Source organism: Thermomyces dupontii (assembly GCF_041956625.1).
Source record: "Thermomyces dupontii strain NRRL 2155 unplaced genomic scaffold VTN31scaffold_8, whole genome shotgun sequence".
NCBI classification, from domain to species: Eukaryota; Fungi; Ascomycota; class Eurotiomycetes; order Eurotiales; family Trichocomaceae; genus Thermomyces; species Thermomyces dupontii.
The window spans coordinates 92,434-111,835 of NW_027192314.1; the positions used below are offsets into that span (position 1 = coordinate 92,434).

Below are 19,402 nucleotides of genomic sequence, written 5' to 3' on the forward strand. Positions count from 1 at the left end.
AGAACTGAATTCTGCGGTTGATGAAGCTTGCCGCCAAGATCTCCGATGATGCAAACTAGTCAAACATCAACTAGTTGATACCAAGTCCATGGTTCAACTTGCCACAGGTTGATCTTTGATGCATGGAAGTACCGTCTCTAGGAATGATCTTTTACATTTTGCTGAATACAGCAGTTGAAGTGATTATCGGCGTTGATTACCAACTAGTCAATTGTCGTCTAGCATATCCGTAACTGTATGATACACCATCATGCCAAACATCATCACGCAATTTGGACGTCTCTGCTGTTATCAAACTCAACGTCTCGGATGCCGTCCTTGGTGACAACCTTGACAAAGACCTAATACCGCGTCTCAGTAGGATATTCAGGCACAATACGCGGGAGTTTTTTCTTACCCCCTTGAAGTCAATCGGTAGTCGTCGCTTTAGTTCGTCAGTACACATTCCCAGAATCTTTAGCCCCTGTTCCAGAGTGATATCTGGATGGTGATGTTTATCAAGTATCGACAAGCAGTAATACCTAAAACAATCAGCATTTAATCATACTCCAGTTGATAGGATCACTTACTGAGCATAACCATGAGCGGCATAAGGCACAGGAGCCAGAGAAGCCAGGTAATCAATCCAGTACAAGCTGGGTTTATGGGTGATGGGATCGACGCCCCCCAAGAGAAGGTTGACCAGATACGGTTCGCGGGACCGTAAGCTGTATGCTAGCTCTCCACGCACAAAGCTAGACACGGCGGCCGGACTGAGCTCGGTACCATTGCGCATGGTGTACAGTTGCACATTGGCTTGAATGAACTCGGCGAATTGAACTAGAAGGCGGTGATCAGCCGTCGGGACGAGTCAGCTAGCGATCGCAAAGAATACCTCCATCGCCCGGTTCTCCCGAAAATGCCAGCAAGGTATGATCATTCAATTTTCGTGTCTTGTCATCTGTGGCTTTGAGAATGGTCGGTCCTCGCGTAGCAGCTTTCGAGGCCGCAATGATGACGAAGTCCTTGCCAGTGATGCCCAACAGAACCTCCCTAAAACAAAGTCAGTGACCGCAGTGATATATAATTGTTTCAAAATACTCACATGCTTGCTCGTTGAATTCAGAATCTGAAGATTGAAAATCTATGAACCGAAACAGGGCGGACAGCTGAAGCAAACGACTGTCATTGAGCTCCAGCGGGAGCCACGCGTGAGCTTGACGCCTGGAGCTTTGATGCAAACAGGACAAACAAGGGACCTCCATTTAGGCGTTTCTGTTTCGCCGATCTCCGAGGACCAGAGCCAAGATTACGCTGCACGGACCAATCAGGATATGAGAGGAGAAAAAAAGTTTATAGTTGATAGAAGTTGCGCAGACAAGCAGCCTACTTCAGAAGTCGAACTCTCTTTGATTCTCTGAGTTGCTGTAAATAGGGAGTTCGACTGAAGAAACTCGAGCCCAGCCGACCATGTCGTCATTTTTCACACTTCCCGCCTCGCAGCGCAAGCGCAAGAGAGAGGACCGCGTGGCCGCGCCGGGATCGAAGAAAAGAAGCGTCGCCGCGAATGGAGCGTCGGACGAGACTTCGGCCCATCGGAAGTCGCAAAGAGACGACGAATCGATATCCGGTAGTGAATCTGAAGATGTGGAGGGCGATATCTCAGAATCGGAGGTCTCTGGCGACGAGAGTTCCTCAGAGTCGGACGAAGGTGAAACGGCGGCAGAGCGGAGATTGAAACTCGCAGAGCAATACCTTGAAAATCTCAAAGAACAAGTCGATGAGGCCGGTTTTGATGCGGCAGATCTCGACCGTGATCTCATCGCCGAGCGATTGAAGGAGGATGTGGTATGTTTGCCCAATCGGCAACGATCTTAATTTCGCTGCCCAGTCTGGTCGCTTACAATTGTACAGGACGAAGCCAAGGGTCGAGTATTCCGACAAATCGCCTCGCAATTGGATTTTGCCGGTGCCACGCATACGTTCTTCCGTGCTGATACCCTCTCGACGACATCAGTTGCTGTGCACCCGCCATATGTGTACACCGTTTCCAAGGACCGGGTTCTGATTAAATGGGAACTCGTGACACCGCTCGAATATAACGATACAAAGGCCAATGGCATCAACGGCTCCACGGAGGCGCCACGAATACACCGAAAGAAACCAAAGAACCTAAAGTATGTCAAGGGCCTACAAAAAGTGCCGGGGAGCAAGGACCGACAAGGGCACACAGGTCGGATTCTGACCGTTGCGGTCTCTCCGTCGGGAAAATACGTTGCAACGGGCGGGGAGGACAAGAAATTGATCATCTGGGATGCGGAGACCCTCACGCCCATGAAGTCATTTACGCAGCACCGAGATGCCGTCAGCGGACTGTCGTTCACGCGGCACATCTCGTCCAACACTTCGGGAGAGCAGTTGTTCTCGGGGTCGTTTGACCGCACCATCAAGACATGGTCCCTCAGCGCCTGCGGGCATGCATACGTCGAGACGCTCTTTGGCCACCAAGACAACGTCTCGGCCGTGGCCTCGATGATGACGGACCAATGCGTCAGCGTCGGCGCACGGGATCGCAGTGCACGACTCTGGAAAGTCGTCGATGAGACGCAGCTCGTGTTCCGCGGGGAATCGTCTAAGAAGGACGAATACCAAAACAACAGCATCGACTGCGTGGCAGTGATTCCCCCGCAACACTTCGTGACGGGCTCCGACGCGGGCGCCCTGTCACTGTGGTCCATCCACAAGAAGAAACCCCTCTACACCATCCCGATGGCGCACGGCTTGGACCCGGTCCCACCGCCGGAGGAGCTCTCGCCGGAAACCGACGGCGAGACGGCCGCGCACAACGCGCGCTTCCTGCGGCCCACCCCGCGCTGGATCACCGCGCTGGCCACCGTGCCGGGCACGGACATCGTTCTCAGTGGCAGCTGGGACGGGTTCATCCGTGCGTGGCGAGTCTCGGAGGACAAAAAGATGCTCCACCCGCTGGGACCGGTGGGCGTCGGCAACAAGTTCTCGCCGCCAACACCGTCCCATCAACTTAATCAGTCCCTCAACTCTACCATCAACGGAAAGAGCAATACTTCGCAATCAACTGACTCTCATCCCGCCGCCGCGGCGACTGCCACATCAACCACGGAATCAGAACCGGAACCCCTGCTGAAAGGCGTTGTCAATGACATCGCCGTCTTCGAGCGCCGACCAGACTTCCCCTCAAAGTCAGCCTCATCATCAGCCGGGAAGAAACTTCCCTCCAATGCCCGAGAAAAGAAGGGGCTGTGCATCGTCGCTGCTCTGGGCAAGGAGCACCGCTTCGGTCGCTGGAATTGTTTCGCCAAGAGCCAGTATCGTGGTCCGTCGAGTCAGGGCCGGAACGGGGCAGTGGTTTTTGAGGTTGATTTTCGCGAGTAATCAATTACCTGGGAAGTTCGCGGGTTAGCTACGCTAGATAAGCAGGTCCGGTTGGATGGTATGACCGATTAGCAATGAAGGCTGTTCGACTACTGTATATAGACTAGACATGATATCTAAAAGTGAATTTCCAATGGCACCTACTGTATCATGATGGCTCTGTCAGGTCATCTAGAGGATGATCTCAATGCATACTCTATTAGATACATAATTATCAGCCGAGTCCGATATTTTATGCTCTGCTAGTTTTTACTTGATCCTGCAGACTAATTAAAGAGACAGCAACAACTCCTAAAAGCGATGCATGCTATTGGCGTCTCGAAAGTTGAATAAGAGTTAACAGGATTTGGGCCTCGGGTGGGATATAACGAATCTGTGGCTGAGTCAGAGCTTCGAGTGTGTCAGAGCGATTGATGCCGGCCGACCTGTAAACTAGGCCATGCACGCATGTAATGGACAGTCTTATGAACGCACCCTCCGTCGTCGGCGCGCCGGAGGAACCGGTACGTCATCATCATCATCATCGTCGTCCTCATTCTCTGGTTCACTTGAGGTAGCAAGGTTGATCACCGGTGCGCCCCGTGGTACTCCCGTCACCCACGTCGGGGGAGTCGGCGATCGAGGAAATCGTCTTTGCGCAGATTGATGCCTTTGCGGGTCATCCTCTTCTTCTTCCTCGTCCTCCCCTTCGTCATCATCATTGGTCCCCTCCATGCTAACGTCAGAGTCGTCATCATCGTCGTCATCGTCGTCGCTATCGTCAGTCCCATCCTCCGATGAGGATTCACTTTCATCTTCTGACGAGGACAGAGGAGACACGCGGCGTCGATCCCCGACCACGGTCGAGTGGTCGCTCGAATCATCATCGTCGTCGTCTTCCTCGTCGTCATCGACGACAAAAGAGTCCATGTCCTCGTCCTCAGAATCTTCATCGTCGTCTTCGGAATCATCTTCATCAGTAATGTAAATCATCCGTCGGGCTCTCCTCCCTTGCCCTGGACCCGGGTCATCTCCTAGTCGATCACGGTCACGGCCATACGCTCGATGCATCGCATCGTGTAACCGGAAGCCAAACGGCAGAAACTCATCGTGGTAACCATCCATCTCGAGTGCCTCAGCGAAAGCTTCCGCCTCCATGTCGTCTGCATCGGTCATAAATTCCGAATGATCGTCGTAATCAGTGTAGTCGGTGAAGTCGGTGTCATCGTGCGCGTAGTAGCCGCAGTTGACGCATTCGTCTTCGACCAGTTCCCATGCACAGTTTGGACATCGTTCAACTCCGTCATCGACGTCAATGATGGGACCATCTGGCCCTCGCTTTTCCTTGAAGCATCCTTTGAACAGCCCGCCGGTTCGCGGATGAGTATTGTTCTTGTCTTCCTCTATCTTCTTAGCTTCTTCTTGTCTACGCTGGTTGTGCTCGTCCGTCGTCTCTCCTTTATCAAGAAGCTCGGCACGGTTTGTGAACATATTGACAATACTCCGGATCTGAGAATCGTGTCAGCATCCTCCGGATCAGACGGCTCGGACACTGGACGAACCAGATAGCAAGGCGCCGGTTGCGCTTTTACTTGCGCTCGGCAATCAGGGCATGTTTTTCGACCATTTCTCGCCGATGTGAACCAAGCCGTCAAGCACTGGACCTGTTAGTTCGATAGCCGATTGTTCATGTCACATATAGTTGCTTACTCCGTAGCAAAAGGTGTGGCCACAGGCCAGCGTGTATGGCTCATAAAGAGGGCGAACACAGATGCCACATTGTATCAGGCTGCGGAGCTCATCTATGTGGCTCTGCAACGTCTCGCAGAGCTGGAGACATTTCCTCGTTACCACTGGCTTCGATCCTCACCAAAATATTATCATGGACTTACTCCCGACGGATCAGCCATAATCGGGGCCTCCTTCGTCCAAGTCGCATCCAACTCTTGCGCTGGATACAAGCGATCCAACTTCACAATAGTGGGAAGGAAGTATCAAATTTGACAACCATGGACGTATCAACGTGTTGGCGGTGGGACTCGCCAGTCGTGACGACGGGTGGGCAGCGCTGGTCAATTCAAGGGGTCCAAAAGCCAACTCAAGAGCTTGCAAGTCAAAGAAGGTGAGAAAGACCCTGTGTCTTGTCATCTGTGGCTTAATTGTTAACTGGAGAGAATCTCGACAACTTGGGAGAGCCAGCCTAGACTACAGCCAAATCCGCCGAGCTTCACTAACTCGTTACGCGAAGGTCTGACGCGAGTCACGCGATTGTATTAGTCATAGTACTGCCTCAGGCATTACGAGTATTATCACGTGATATCACTCCCCTAGCCTGACACGTGACTCGCGAGTGTTTGCCAACTGGTGACGCGCGGCTGTCGCGCGCATGCCCTGAAACGAACCGAGCCTTGTCGTTTTGGGCAAAGATTAGGTAGTCAGCGCGGTCTCTAGAAAGGGAGAGCAGAGGAATAGCTGAGCAGCAGCTCCCTACAGACAAATGAAGCAGGTCTTGATTCGATGAAGTGCACATGAAGCTCAAACTGTAAAGGAGCAGAACATCACCTCTGGGATGACGAAGATCCCTGGGGAAGCCATGGTTTTTACTCAGTACTATGCTACTGTACTGAAACACCGTTTGCGGAGGAACTCTTTGTTTTTCTGAATCGGAGCTGGCGCTCCAGTCATGTGGAAGAGGGCATAGTAGAAAGGGCTTGCAGGAATGAAAAAGAAATGGACGAGTAACTAATGTACTGCTTAGAACCATTCTAGATGGATGACTTCTCACACTCCTATTAGATGTTTCTAACCACAGAGCCACGGACATTTGCAGTACAATTTGGGGCTCCTCCATTGCTGTTAACGTGGACGGCTCGGACCTTGAGAGCAAGAGGCCGAGCCGCCGAGGCGACACGAACAACTTGTCCAGGCACGACAGGAGAGATTGTCCGTCAGTTCTCGGGACGCTGGGCGTAGACAACATAGCTGCGGATGATATTTGTGGTTAGTTGTCTATTGTATAGCAAAGCCGGATAATAGCTACGGGGACACTCACAAGTCGAACATCATGTGAATTTTGCGGTTCCGGCCGTCAGCTTGCTGGCAAGGACAATGACTTCCTCCTTCCTCCACTGCTTGAACCGCGTCAGAGGTGCCAGAGCTACCGCCTCGAAGCCGTTCGCTTCGCCCTGGGTCTGGTTCCAGGCGCCAACTTTCTTCTGACTAAGAGGTCAGTACTGGAGTGTTATTGATTCACCGTCTGGGGGCAAAGGGCTAAACTGACAAGATGGGGATCCTTTGGCCAAACGCCGTAGGGAATGACAAACTTCTCCACGTGGATGTTCACGAACCCGGCTTCTTTGAACCACTGCTCCAACTTGGGCCCGGGACGCACCCCATAGCCAACATCCTCGAACGCCCCGTAGATTTCGTCGTAGTATTGTTGGAGCGCGGTGCCATTGAGACTGCCGTCTGGAGACATGGGATAGCCGTCCCAGTCCTGGAATTCAACCCAGCCGCCAGGCTTTACTGATCTGTTTTTCGTTAGAGTGTCAAGAAGGATAACGGAACAGAGTCAGCATAGTACCGATAGCACTGCTTCACCAACTTCCCAAAGTCCCTGATCGAGCCAGCCAGGTATCGCGCGTGGATGAGGTCAAACGGGTCGCTTTCATATGCCCACTCCGACTCGATGTCGTCCACAAGGAACTTCACATTCGGAGGAACCCTGCAAATCCCCGTCAGCCCAGCCACTTAGCTACGAGCTCTTATGCTAAACTGACATAGTCGGTTGGACCGGGCTCAAATCACAGCCGATTACCTGGCACAAACAACATCCTGTCTCAGCATTCCGTCCATCTGGGATCGCTCCCTCTAGTATTCCTTACCTCGGCCTCGGGATGTTGGTCCGCTTCAGCGAGTCAGCTTCTGTATCTTGGGTCCGCCATTCCCAGCTAGCAAACTTACCGAAATCAATTGCCCAGATACCTGTCCCAGATCAATTACCCGCTGCGGGTTCTTGATCGGGGCCAGATAGAGCTTCCGGTGCAATAGCGTGAGACAAAGTTCATGAAACATGTCCAGGCGGTCATTTTCTGTTTCGTCGTTAGGGAGCAGATACGCTACGAAATAATGATTAGCTTGCAGATCTTGGATGGTCAGGCAAGAAGCAAGGCTTACACCCATCCTCCTCCATTGCTGTTAACGTGGACGGCTCGGACCTTGAAAGCAAGAGGCCGAGCCGCCGAGGCTACACGAACAACTTGTCCAGGCACGACAGGAGTACATAGTATTGTCCGTCAGTTCTCGGGACGCTGGGCGTAGACAACATAGCTGCAGATGATATTTGTGGTTAGTTGTCTAGTGTATAGGTACTTAGCAATGCCGGATAGTAGCTACGGGGACACTCACAAGTTGAACATCATGTGAATGTTGCGGTTCCGGCCGTCAGCGCGGGCCTTACTGGCAAGGAAAATGACTTCCTCCTTCCTCCACTGCTTGAACCGCGTCAGAGGTGCCAGAGCTGCGGCCTCGAAGCCGTTCGCTTCGGCCTGGGTCTGGTTCCAGGCGCCAACTTTCTTCTGTCGAAGAGGTCAGTACTGGAGTGTTATTGATTCACCGTCTGGGGGCAAAGGGGATAACTGACAAGATGGGGATCCTTTGGCCAGACGCCGTATGGAAGCACAAAGTTCTCACATAGATGTTCACGAACCCGGCCTCCTTGAACCACTGCTCATTCTCATGGCGATAATCAATTACTGACGATGTCAGTGATGCATTGTATGATGATCTATATGTTGATGAACATGTGTGAGCATGCTTATGGGATCCGGAGCGCCATGTTGTCACATCACGTACAGTTCATCGCCATAAGAAGAGTCATTCTCAAACTGAGACTCAAGTAAGCAATGCATCCAGTGTACCGTAATGGAGAGCTCTCGTACCGAGGTGTCCACTTCAACGTTTGCCGGGGCATGGTTGGTGGTGGTTGTTTGTTCCTGAGCAGATGGTTCCGTCATGGTGGAATAATCCTCTATAGAATTCCAGGAAGGTCGATGACTGACTGATCACACGTTCAACAATTCAAATCAAAACTATGAAGTTCGTGTCTTGGATGCAGGACCCTTTCGAACAGTTCCCAAGAGCTGATTCCAACAGCCAGAATGTCTTTGTAAGTTGCAATTCTGTGACCGGCGGTCGCTGCCCCGGATCAGTATTTATGTGCGCAAGTGGATAACCTACATACCTGCGGACCGAGATGCTCACTTTTCGTCCCCCGCCGGCGTTGCTGCACCTCTGCCAAAAGGGTAACGGCTGGCACCGCATGGGGTAAATTCTGACAGGGGTGTCTAACTCTAAACACTCTTTACTGAACTGGGTTTGCCCTCTCCACTGACTGAGTCAACGTGGACTCCATAGTACAATACAGTACTTGAAGGAGTAGCTAGTACTCCAGGGAGCAAAGACACCAACTGACCAGGGACCAGGGACATGGATTTGGGTCGGGGAGAATTCCGGTCACGAAGAGCTTGGGCACTGCCAGTGGCCTCTGGAAACGGCCATAGGTCGGGAAGGTTGGGGTTGAGGAGGCGTCTCCATACTCGCATACTATGCTTGAGCCGCCGTAGAGGACGGAGATCGTTGTTGATGGCGAGTGATGTACGGAGTACTAGTGTAGGAGTAATCGATCTGTCTTTGTGATTGGGAGTTGGGGAAATCCAACGTGAGTGAGCTTCGGTTGAGCCAGTCGAGCATTGGAAGCATTCAATGGGCTCGAGGTCTGGATTGGTGTGCACATCACCCCAGCTCTTTGCAACTACCGTAGTCCCTCCTGCCAATCAGCGCTGCCGGGTCGAGGTCCCCCTGCTTCCCCGGCGGCCCGACCTGAGCCTAAACGCGGCGGAAGAAAAATAGCCACTGTAACCTAGCCTCGTCTCTTGACAATGAAAAGAACCACGTGATAAGCAATCTTGAGGTAGGCCTAACCTAGTGGTTCGGAGCTTGGAAAGTGCCAACGGTTGTTTTCAGGGCATCGGCCTTGCATTGCAAAATGGGCACCGACAGGTGCACTTTGGATGCGTTCATGCGCCTTGCTTCCGAGATGCCAGAACCAACAAACCATTGGCAGTTGGTGACGGCCACCGCAACGGCGAGATGCCGCTCGGGCCATGACTTTGAGAGTCGACTGAAAGTAGCGACTTAGCAAGCAACTGTTCTTCGACAAGCAAGGAACGGAGGGATGAAATTTGGTAATCACTCTGTACGGAGTAGGAGGAAGTACACATCTTTCCTTTGAACATTCATTAGTACCTATAGCTAGTTATAGAAATGGACAAGTTTGAGGGCGTCAGATCCGAAAAGTGACTTGACCACCAACCGTAACTGTACCTTTGGTCTGGGCCTTGATCGGATTTCAGCGTCGTTAGTATGCACACTCATGAAAGATAATCGAAGGGAGGCTGTATCTGAGACGAATCTCTTGAACAAAAATGCTCCGCCGCGGAAGCAGCCGTGTGGCAGACCCGAAAGCAGCAACAAATCGTTATCATGATGGCCTTTGATCTGTTGATGTTTGTTGTTGGAAGGACGTTATGAAACGTTTTGTTTTTTTCCAGAATTTTCAAAAGGGACGAGGAGTCTAACACGAAGACGGACGTCGCCATTTGCTCCAAGTTGTCCAAGTACGAATTGACAATCGCAAACAGCAGTGCACATGGTGAGGGTCTTTAACAGAACGGAGTGCGTTGATCTGTCGCAAGACTCATGAAGTACGCTGGTAGGCCACTCGAAGACACATTAGAGTTCCACTGTATCGAGTGATTATGTAGACCGATTTATATTGACAGAGGTACATTACTAGTAGGTAGGTCACATTGACGGAACGCCACCACTGCCCACCAGGGGAGCCAACCTTGGCTATCAAGAGACCATCCAGGTTGGTTACTAACTAGGTAATCGAAGTGCAGGAGAATGTACTCCGTACAGAGTACGATGTAGGTAGTATACAAGAGAAGGAATCAAGATTTGGTTTGGAAGCGACAGGCAGGACGAAATTGACAGAAGATGTCAGGTAGACGAGTATGTAGAGCGAAATGTTCGTGACCATTTTTACTTGGCCACTTGATAGTGGAATTGGTTGACCTATGATTTTGTTTGGCTAACATCATTTGGAGCTCACGTGATAGTACAATTTTTGCCGCTGTTCGGTCGCGGCCTTCGGACCCTTTCACTCACTTTGCCAACATGGCCAGGAACGAGCGCAATGGCATTCCTGAGAAACTCTACGGTACTCCGTACTCCGTACGAGTTCGGCGAGATAATTTGGTTGCTATTCAGGACAGACGGTTTCCATCAAGAGCTCTGTTCATCCATCATTGAGGGTGGGGAGCCAGGATCGGTGTCAGGCAATCAGGCATCCAAGACGATCATGCGCCCACCGATGACGCACGGGTCCCAAGCTGGACTGCCAAGGCCAACTGGCCAGCGCTGGCTGGCTAACCGCGGTGGGACTGTCATCCGCTCAAGCCTTAAGTAAAGGGCTCTCCCCCCCTAAGGGTCTTCGTTAGTGCCCCTTACCCTCATTCTGTAGGCATTTTCTCTCCTTCACCTCACAATTTGTCAATCTCGGCGCCTTGGATGCTCAGTTTCAGGGTGCCAACATGTCTGGGCAGGTGGCCTCTCTTCTATACATTGACTGACACTGGTTCAGGTATTCCCAATGTCTAATCTCGGTGGCCTCGAGCGGGATTGTGCTCGTCTCTGGCTCTGGCTCTTAAAGCTTCAGAAGGCAATAATATGAAGGTCATAGCTTGGAATAATACTTTCGACGCTGTCTACTACATGACCAATACATATGTCGACTGCCCAGTGCATGCCCCGGGTCAACATGCGAGTACAGATTCCTATGCGGCATTATACCGGTCCCAACACCGTACGCGGCAACATATATTAGAATCGTCCCTATGCTATTCGACACTACTATTATTGCCTTGTGTGAAGACCTAACGCAGCAAGCCCGGAGCCCATTCTCAATACCAGGTATCCCAACGCGACATCCAAGCTTGACAGGAACAACAGGATCCAACATGACCATATGTCTAATGGGCCCATCGCAACGCAAAAAGGTATAAGGCCATATCAAGGGAAGTGAAGAAAAGAAAGTCGTCAATCATGACCGTCATCAGTCCCATGCGCCCTTACGCAGCAACGGCCTTCTTTGACCGCTGTTTGAGCTCTTCGGAAAACAAGTGCCCGTCGTCAATGAAGCCCTTCTGCACCTCTTCATCGTTGACAATTTCCCGGTCCATCTGCTCCAGGAACTCAATCTGCTCCCGGATGAATGCCTTCATGCGCTTTGTATCGAACGGCCGTCGTGCCCGCTTCCGGTCTCGCATGGCTCGGGCCATCGCTTGCAGCCGGTCCTGCAGGATCTCTAGACGATACTCCGAGTACTGGAGGTACAGCTCGGAGAGATCGGAGATCGGTCGGACCGTGCGAAGGACGGTGTCGTCCCGGAGAGCCGACGAGCGCGGCCGGAACGACGTCACCATGGAGATCCGCTCCGTGGTGCCCAGCGCACGAAGCGCTTGGTGTTCGATGTAGCGACCTTGAAGGATGACGGCCGATCCCTGCCCAGCTGTCAGTATTCAATCGAAGCATCACGAGAGCGTACTCACCATCTGTGGCCCTCGCACCTTCATAACCTCCCCATCGCCCTTGCGAATGGCCGTCTCCCCACCAATCATCTCCCGGCAGTCCGACAGCATCGTCACGCAGACGAAAGGATAGCTGTCCGTATGCCAGTCAACGATCGGGCCCAAATCGACTTCCCAAGGACAGCCGGCGACCCCTTCGTCCGCCTCCCTGTTCTTTTTCTCAGCGAGGGCCTTGCGGGCCTTGCTTTTCTCTTCTTCCGTGTACATTGAGATGTTGACGTGGCCGATCTCCCAGTCCATGGCTGGCACCAAGTCTACGCCCGCGATCTTGGATACGATTGCCAGGACCTCTGGACTCTTCCAAGCGTCATAGACAAATGGCGCATACCTGTTGACGTTGTGTTAGCGGAGCCAGGGCGTCGCAGCGGCGCAAAGGTACTTACTCTGCAGCATAGCCGCGAAGCTGGCAGGGAGACAGGTTGCTCGAGTATCGGTAGTGCTTCCATACGTTCTCGCTGAGAACTTCTGCTCGCATCTGCTTCACGGCTTCCTCGCTGAACAACGGAAACGGCTCCGAGACTCCGACGGGTGAAATGCCCCGATCCTCAGGGAACCCCAGTTCCTTCATGGTCCACACCTTCTCGGGAGGTGTATAAACCAGATGCTTGGAAGGATCAAACGTCACCCGCTCCGGGGGCGCTTCGGGCCCTTGGGCAGGAGTCTCCTGACGAACGTCCTGCGTGGCCGGTCCCAGTGCCGGGGATGTGACAGTCATCGTCTCTACGGCAGCCATGATGGTACTGCTTGAGGTCAGTGTTTGGTCCAACAATGCCTTCTTGTCTTCGATGACAGTTGAAGATGCCGTCTGTTCCAAGCCGGGAGGGGAGGGAACACCCTACCTGAGGGATGTGTTTGCGTCTACCAGAACTGACCTTACAAAATCAATCGACAACTCAATTGATATATTGATGATCGACGACTCGACTACTCTACGGGATGGAAGAAAGCTCGAATTTATACCTACGGACGGATGGCTATCAGATGAGATGTTCGTGCGATTCAGGCATCGAAATTTCTCTGACTTCCATCTCCCTTCCTTTCGGTTTACCCACGTTCACCCCCCGATGCGGTGTTTCGGTTCCCACATTCTCCAAACTGACCTTGGTGGCGTCCGGAACTCGTGCTATGGCTTATCTTTCCATTGCTTTCGACCTCCGCCTTGCAGGATGTGGACAGTCGGGACTCGTCCGTGAAACATCCCGTGATGCTATCCGTTGCACTCGGTGGAAACTGTTCTATGTTTGGACTGGCATGGGAACAAGCTTGCTCCACATGCACGAATGCTCTGGCGGGCCCTCGACCAGTCGCCTAAGTCGACAATACCCATCCGTGCCGGAGCTGGGCAGCCGTATTGCAGTGCCTTGTTATTGCAATTGATACCGTGTACAGTGGGTTGTGATCGGCACGATATGACAACAGCGATGATGATTCAATGGCGGGAGATACTCCCACGACTCCGTCACACTGAACCAATCATGCGATCATACGCCGACGCGTTGATTCAGCATCGGCAACAGGAGCTTGAAAGGATTCGCACTAGCAAGATGGATCTTTTGACTTGTTTTGGGTTGGATCCCTTTGATTCTCGGCTGATTTGTTTGATCTGCCCCGTCATGCTCTCGACCGAACATACCTTGCAAGCTCCAAGTTTTGGTGACCCTTGCTGGAGACTCGAAGCACACTATCTAAGCTCCCATGGCCGATCGGAACACACCGCTTTCTACGCGAGGGGAGCCTGAGCCTTCTCCAGACGTGGATCTCTCGAGCCTACGGAGGATATCAGGGTGATTCTTCTTTGTCTACAACGAATTTCGTTCCATAATGGGCGGTCCAGACTCCAGCTTACTCGGCGTCTACGCGGGATGGATTCTAGTAAGTTCTGGACCTCAAGCTTATGACTCAGCTAGGAAACTTCCCGTCTGTCTCATCGCTCGGTCCGGCCGGCCAACGCAGCAGTGCGTCGTGTTCCTTGCTGGTGGTTCGATGTGGGTGAGCCATTTGTGATTGTGTCTCGCACTCGGACCAAACCCCGCTTGATAGTCACATGGACCAGGACAAGGTTCGAAAATCAATTGTCGGGCTCTCTGGAGAACGTCGAAAACGCAACTAATTTAGACCTTCCGCAATCCGCGTTCATGCTAACGCTGCAACAGACAATTGCGACCCGATTTTCTTGTAAGACGATCTATCTGTCCGCTTTTTGATGCATGGAGGCTGAAGGCACCCAGCCTTTCAGGCCGAAAGTATGGACAAGAACTCTCAAAGTGGCGGTCGGGAACAGATCGTCGCATCGCAGTGGTAGTATTACGTGTTCTACGAACCAATTGACAGAAGAATGTACATGGCTTTCTGCATATTCTTTGACAGTCCGAGTACCGAGAAGTTTGAGGACAAGAGTATTACCTGCAAAGTTCAATTGACTGAGATGCATACGGAGTAGTTGTTCATTTGTCATTAGTCGGAAACCCCAAAGTGGGAACTTAGGCAAATTTTAGCTCGTTCTTATCATCACGTGATTATCGTTAATCTCCCGGTAAAGAAGGCGGTGTGGCGTTCTCCCGAATCTCCGGAACCCCAGGTTGTACTAGTCAAGGTCTGCAGGCTGCAGATTGTCGGAGTCTTGGTTCTCCAATTTCAGGAAGTAGGATTCTACAGGTCGTCACCATGTCATCCACAGCTGCCGCAGCCGATCAGACAACTTGGAGCAAGGCCGAGAAGAAATTTGAACAGTGAGAACCCTATTTCATTGCCTCGAGGCAGTTTTGAAGCGCTGTGATCAGGCCGATCTCGAATCCACTTCACAGGAGCCGTGCAGAATGAATGAACCATGCTGATGCCATTGCGTGCACAGTAAAAGCGCGAGCGAATACTACGACCCATGTCAGGACTTTGCTGATCGCAGTATCAAATGCCTGCGCCGAAATGGGGGCGATCGCGACATGTGCATGGACTACTTCCAGTGCGCTCACCCCTTTGGTTCCTTTCTGGAAGAAGTACGGCCTCAGGGCGCGGTTTCGTACTAACAAGGAATTGCTAGGGCTTATCGCGATTGCAAGAAGGAGTGGGTGAGTGATAACCCCATCACATCGGTCGGCCTGCAATTCTTGACCGTCAGGAACCTTTTTTTTTTCTCTTCGCAAGACATCTGCTGACGACTCCCCAAGATGGCGCAGAGAAAACTCGCCCGAGCGGCCGCCAGATCAGCCCAATCATCGTCATCATGACAGTCGTTCGCCCATCATAATGTGACATCGAGGATTTCCTCTCGATGATTGAGACGGAACACACTTATGCAGTTCTGTCGAGGCGGGCGGATTCATTGTCATGATCCTGTACCACATAAATCAACGCAGCTGGCCAAGTGCGTCACGTCGGCAAGGACTCCTGTTGGTTGGATAAAGCCACGAGACACCGTTCGCCGGGACAGGTCAGGGAACTTGATACCCATTTGAGCAATGCGTCGCTATCACATGTTCTGTGATTGGTATACTGCTTGGTTGCTGGAATCGACATTCTGACTACTGTATCAGAACGCACGCGCTTTGATTGCTTTCCATCTCCGCTCTGGCGTGTTGTATCAAGTGTACTTGTAACTACTATTGCTGGGGAGGTAGATACATAGTTCATAGATTGTTCACATAGCCGTCCTTTCGATGGAGATGAGATCTTGATTGCTTGAATTCATCCCGAAACCGATCGAAACGTAGATGCACAAGGAGAATATCTGTTGAGGACTTTCTACCAATTCCTTCACTGCTGGAAATTCAGCAATCGAAGTTTGAGAAGACTGGACTACATAGAACAGCCTACATATTTTCGATGGATAGAGGACTCCGCAGTGGGGAGGAAAATCATCCCACAATATTGTACCTGTTGAACACAGAACTCAACCACCCAACGGAATCCCATTTCCCAGATACAGTAGCAAAGTTTCCGGGAAAATCTCCGGCAGGCTTTCCTCCAGACAGCCGATTCTCGAATCTCGCTTGATTCTGTGCCTCCAAGATCTTCACCGTAGCGAGCGTCCGTCCTGCCCGCGCGGGGAAGAAAGAGGGGAAAGACAATCATGTCCTCTGACTCAGTGCTCCATCGCCGCAACAAACAAATCCAAGATGCAATTGACTCGCGGAACTACAAGCAAGCACTGCAACTAGTCGATAAGCGGCTCAAGAAGGGCGAAGACAGCCGGTTTCTGAGGGTCCGTGGAAATCTTATATCTCCATACTTGTGCTGTTGTACTCATGTCTGGATAAACAGGCATGGCGCGCAGTAATCCTCCTTCATTACCCCGATGACGCGCACCGTGAACAAGGCCGCACCGATATCGCCGAGATAACCAAATTGGATCCGCCGATCACCGATCTCGACACGCTCGAATTGCTCCATTCGTCGCTGAGGGAAATCCCTGGCTTTGAAGATACCGTTCGCACCCTGTGGGAGAAAGCGGCCAAAGCGAAACCTCAAGATGTTAAGATCCAATCTGCGTGGTTCAGCCGCGCGTTTGACGCGGGTGATTGGAAGGCGGCGCAAAAGGTGCGCGTCTCCTAGACTTCTTTAGGCTGCTTGGAGCCGTGAGAGGAGGGAAGGAGCTGACAGCTTGGTCAGGCCGCGATGAGTCTACAAGTCAACTTCCCCAAGAACCGCAAGTACTACTTCTGGGCAATCATGCTCTGTCATATTATGAGCGTTGAACCTTCTATATTGGATGCGGAACGCAAGCTTTTTGGGACTCTGGCATATCGAATGATCTCCAAGGCCGCGGAGAGCGTACCTGCGGATCCTGTATGTTCTCAATCTGGTACACGAAAAGGCTTGGTGTTGACTCGAAATAGAATGAGCTGCTGAGTCCTCCTCGCGCCATTCAAACCTCGGAAGAACTGCACCTGTTGATTCAGATCTACGAGTCGCAGGGCAAATTCGACGAGGTGGTCAAGATTCTGGATAGCCCGAACCTCGGTCTGTCGTCGCGTATCGTGCAGAATGAGTGGTCTTTTGTCGCGGCAAAGCTGAACAACTTGCGAAAGACGGAGAAGTGGGCTGACTCTCTGGCATATGCGCGAGAGTTGCTTACAATGCCAGAGGACGATTCCGAGGCACAGAAGTTGCTGAAAGAGCGTGATGATTGGCAAGTGTGGGAGTCGTTGCTTTCTGCAACAAGGAACATCAATGAACGAAAGTACGTCTGGACCTTCATTGCATACTGACACCCCTGCTGACTGGCAGCAGCACAACGACGGAAACACAAGCGTTCCTGGATGGGTTTGCCCAACGCTTCCCATCACGAAACGCGCAACTAGCCTTGCTCGATCTGGCTGCGTGGAAGCTGGAGACGAACGCGATCACTCCATCTGATATGCTCGCCGCTTGCCAAACGTACTTTGACCGGACAAACAATAAGCTGTATTGTTTTGGTGACTTGCGACGCTATATCACACGGCTCGAAAAGGCTGATACTATCGCGCTGGCTGACTATGCGCTTCGAAAAGTAGACGAAGACTCCAAGGATGTAAGTGTGGTCATTCATGCAGCGTGGCTTTGAGCTGATCGATGAAGACCTCGCAAATCCCCCTGATCAACGCCTTGAAGTTGGAATACTGTTTGAAGCTTTTCTCTGAAAACTGGACCAGGGAACAAGTAGATGATTTTGTATCGCGCTGCTTGAAAGCATACCGCGAGACGGCGCAGCGGAAATCCGAGGAATTCACCATGGAGAGCCAACCTCGAGACGACTTCTGCTTACTTGCGGCGGCAAGTATAATTCGGAGTAGTGATCACGGGAAGCGAGCACAAGAATTCAAGTCGCCCAGTACTGCCTTGATCCGCGCGATAGCGGTCCTAAACCGGCTACTCCAAGATTCCCCGCACAACTATCAGGCTCTCCTTCTCCTTGTGCGACTGTACCTACTTCTAGGAGCCGGGTCCCTTGCGCTTAAGACATTTGCTAGGCTATCGACGAAGAACATCCAGAATGAGACCGTGGGCCACAACCTCTTCACGCGTCTTGCGACCATCCACCCCCACAGTGCACCTCCGACTGATGGAGATTTCAAGGACTTTATGCCGCACGCGGCCCTGGCGCAGGCGCTGGACTTTTACCGGAACGCAGATCGGGCCATGGTGCGGCAGCGTTCCGTCGGTTTGAACATGGGCAGCTACGTCAACGTCCAGGCAAGTATTAGCCTGCACAAAGCCCTCTGTCAAAGTATCTGCAGACGGCTTTGGGCTCTGGAGATTCGACGGATCGATCGATTGGTGGGACGCGGTGTTATCGACGCATATACGGAGACCGGTACGGAAAACATTCCGATGTAGAGGATACGACTGACAGAAATAAGCTACGGATGCGTTGGCTACACACGATCAGCGGACGTACGATGCCTTTATGAACTGCGAAGCTCCAGATCATCCAACAATGGAGGAGCTCGTGCGACCGGGGCCTATTCCAAGGGTAAGAATACCTGCATTGCGAGTGGACGGCTTGGGCTCATGTGTGCAGGATGGATGGGGGAAGGCCACAACTCTGATTGACCGGACGTTTGTCATTCTACATTCGATCCTGGCACAGAAGCCAGTAAAGGAGGATATCAGCGTGTCGTTGCTCGATGAGCTTACTTTGTCGGACGACAAGTCGGACGATATGACACCAGCGGAGAAGCAAAACGTCCAAGTTCATCGCGCGCTACTGAAGATCGCCTTCCTCTTGCGTGACTCGCAGGCGCTCCCAGGCGAGGACATCGAAGCGCTGTTTGGGCAAGTCGAGGAACATCTCACAAAGGCTTTACAGTGGCTTTCTCAACCAGGCGACACCCTGGTCTCCCTACTTCCCGATAAGCCAGCAGTACCGTCATGGACCTATCTACACACAAGCTTCAGTGTACTGGAGTCGCTGAAGAGCATCTCGCTAGCGCTGCAAGCCTCGTCGTCAAAGAAGACCCCCAAGACGGGCGCCAAGGGGTCCAAGGAGACAGTGCAGCGGGTTGAGAAACTCGCGCGGGAAGTTGGCGAGACGATCAAGTCGCAAACGAAGAAGCTCAGGGACAATGTCATCGGCTCAGGAATGCTTGGTGCACTGATGGACGTCGTTTACGATCGAGGAGAAGCTACATCTGGACTGACACCGGAATTGGAAAAGACCCTAGACGAGGGAGCTGTGGAGGTATTGTGCGGTGATTTGAGGGAGAGCTGGGAAGAAGGTTTGGGAGGAATATTCCAGTGTACATAGGTAGGTAGATACTAGGTAGCTAGCATCCCACTACTGACGAATCGAAACGTTCAGCAACCATCGATATCAGTTCCCTCAACCTGTAGATTGCCCTGGCCGT

At 52.0% G+C, this 19,402-nt stretch overlaps 8 protein-coding genes across 8 annotated transcripts; 4 read left to right on the top strand and 4 right to left on the bottom strand.

Moving 5' to 3' along the window:
- Positions 1-263: 263 nt before the first annotated feature.
- Positions 264-775, bottom strand: VTN31DRAFT_6790 (uncharacterized protein; the record flags this gene model as incomplete). The annotated part of the gene is made up of 3 exons (XM_069407439.1): positions 264-341; positions 398-521; positions 570-775. The coding sequence occupies 3 exons, from the start codon at positions 773-775 to the stop codon at positions 264-266; spliced, it is 408 nt and encodes a 135-aa protein (XP_069258093.1).
- Positions 776-1,449: 674 nt separating this feature from the next.
- On the top strand, positions 1,450-3,390 carry VTN31DRAFT_6791 (uncharacterized protein; the record flags this gene model as incomplete). The annotated part of the gene is made up of 2 exons (XM_069407440.1): positions 1,450-1,827; positions 1,894-3,390. 2 exons carry the CDS (start codon positions 1,450-1,452, stop codon positions 3,388-3,390), a joined length of 1,875 nt encoding a protein of 624 aa, XP_069258094.1.
- Positions 3,391-3,852: 462 nt separating this feature from the next.
- Positions 3,853-5,279, bottom strand: VTN31DRAFT_6792 (uncharacterized protein; the record flags this gene model as incomplete). Its single annotated transcript, XM_069407441.1, has 4 exons — positions 3,853-4,878; positions 4,932-5,027; positions 5,080-5,199; positions 5,262-5,279. 4 exons carry the CDS (start codon positions 5,277-5,279, stop codon positions 3,853-3,855), a joined length of 1,260 nt encoding a protein of 419 aa, XP_069258095.1.
- Positions 5,280-7,664: 2,385 nt separating this feature from the next.
- Positions 7,665-8,384, bottom strand: VTN31DRAFT_6793 (uncharacterized protein; the record flags this gene model as incomplete). Its single annotated transcript, XM_069407442.1, has 3 exons — positions 7,665-7,698; positions 7,777-7,946; positions 8,310-8,384. 3 exons carry the CDS (start codon positions 8,382-8,384, stop codon positions 7,665-7,667), a joined length of 279 nt encoding a protein of 92 aa, XP_069258096.1.
- Positions 8,385-11,561: 3,177 nt separating this feature from the next.
- Positions 11,562-12,813, bottom strand: VTN31DRAFT_6794 (uncharacterized protein; the record flags this gene model as incomplete). The annotated part of the gene is made up of 3 exons (XM_069407443.1): positions 11,562-11,993; positions 12,042-12,408; positions 12,464-12,813. 3 exons carry the CDS (start codon positions 12,811-12,813, stop codon positions 11,562-11,564), a joined length of 1,149 nt encoding a protein of 382 aa, XP_069258097.1.
- A 547-nt stretch (positions 12,814-13,360) lies between these two features.
- On the top strand, positions 13,361-13,819 carry VTN31DRAFT_6795 (uncharacterized protein; the record flags this gene model as incomplete). The annotated part of the gene is made up of 1 exon (XM_069407444.1): positions 13,361-13,819. One exon carries the CDS (start codon positions 13,361-13,363, stop codon positions 13,817-13,819), a length of 459 nt encoding a protein of 152 aa, XP_069258098.1.
- Positions 13,820-14,744: 925 nt separating this feature from the next.
- Positions 14,745-15,304, top strand: VTN31DRAFT_6796 (uncharacterized protein; the record flags this gene model as incomplete). Its single annotated transcript, XM_069407445.1, has 4 exons — positions 14,745-14,809; positions 14,932-15,039; positions 15,118-15,145; positions 15,245-15,304. The coding sequence occupies 4 exons, from the start codon at positions 14,745-14,747 to the stop codon at positions 15,302-15,304; spliced, it is 261 nt and encodes an 86-aa protein (XP_069258099.1).
- An 842-nt stretch (positions 15,305-16,146) lies between these two features.
- Positions 16,147-19,302, top strand: VTN31DRAFT_6797 (uncharacterized protein; the record flags this gene model as incomplete). Its single annotated transcript, XM_069407446.1, has 8 exons — positions 16,147-16,278; positions 16,338-16,613; positions 16,686-16,862; positions 16,913-17,256; positions 17,307-17,586; positions 17,634-18,369; positions 18,416-18,528; positions 18,577-19,302. 8 exons carry the CDS (start codon positions 16,147-16,149, stop codon positions 19,300-19,302), a joined length of 2,784 nt encoding a protein of 927 aa, XP_069258100.1.
- Positions 19,303-19,402: the final 100 nt, after the last annotated feature.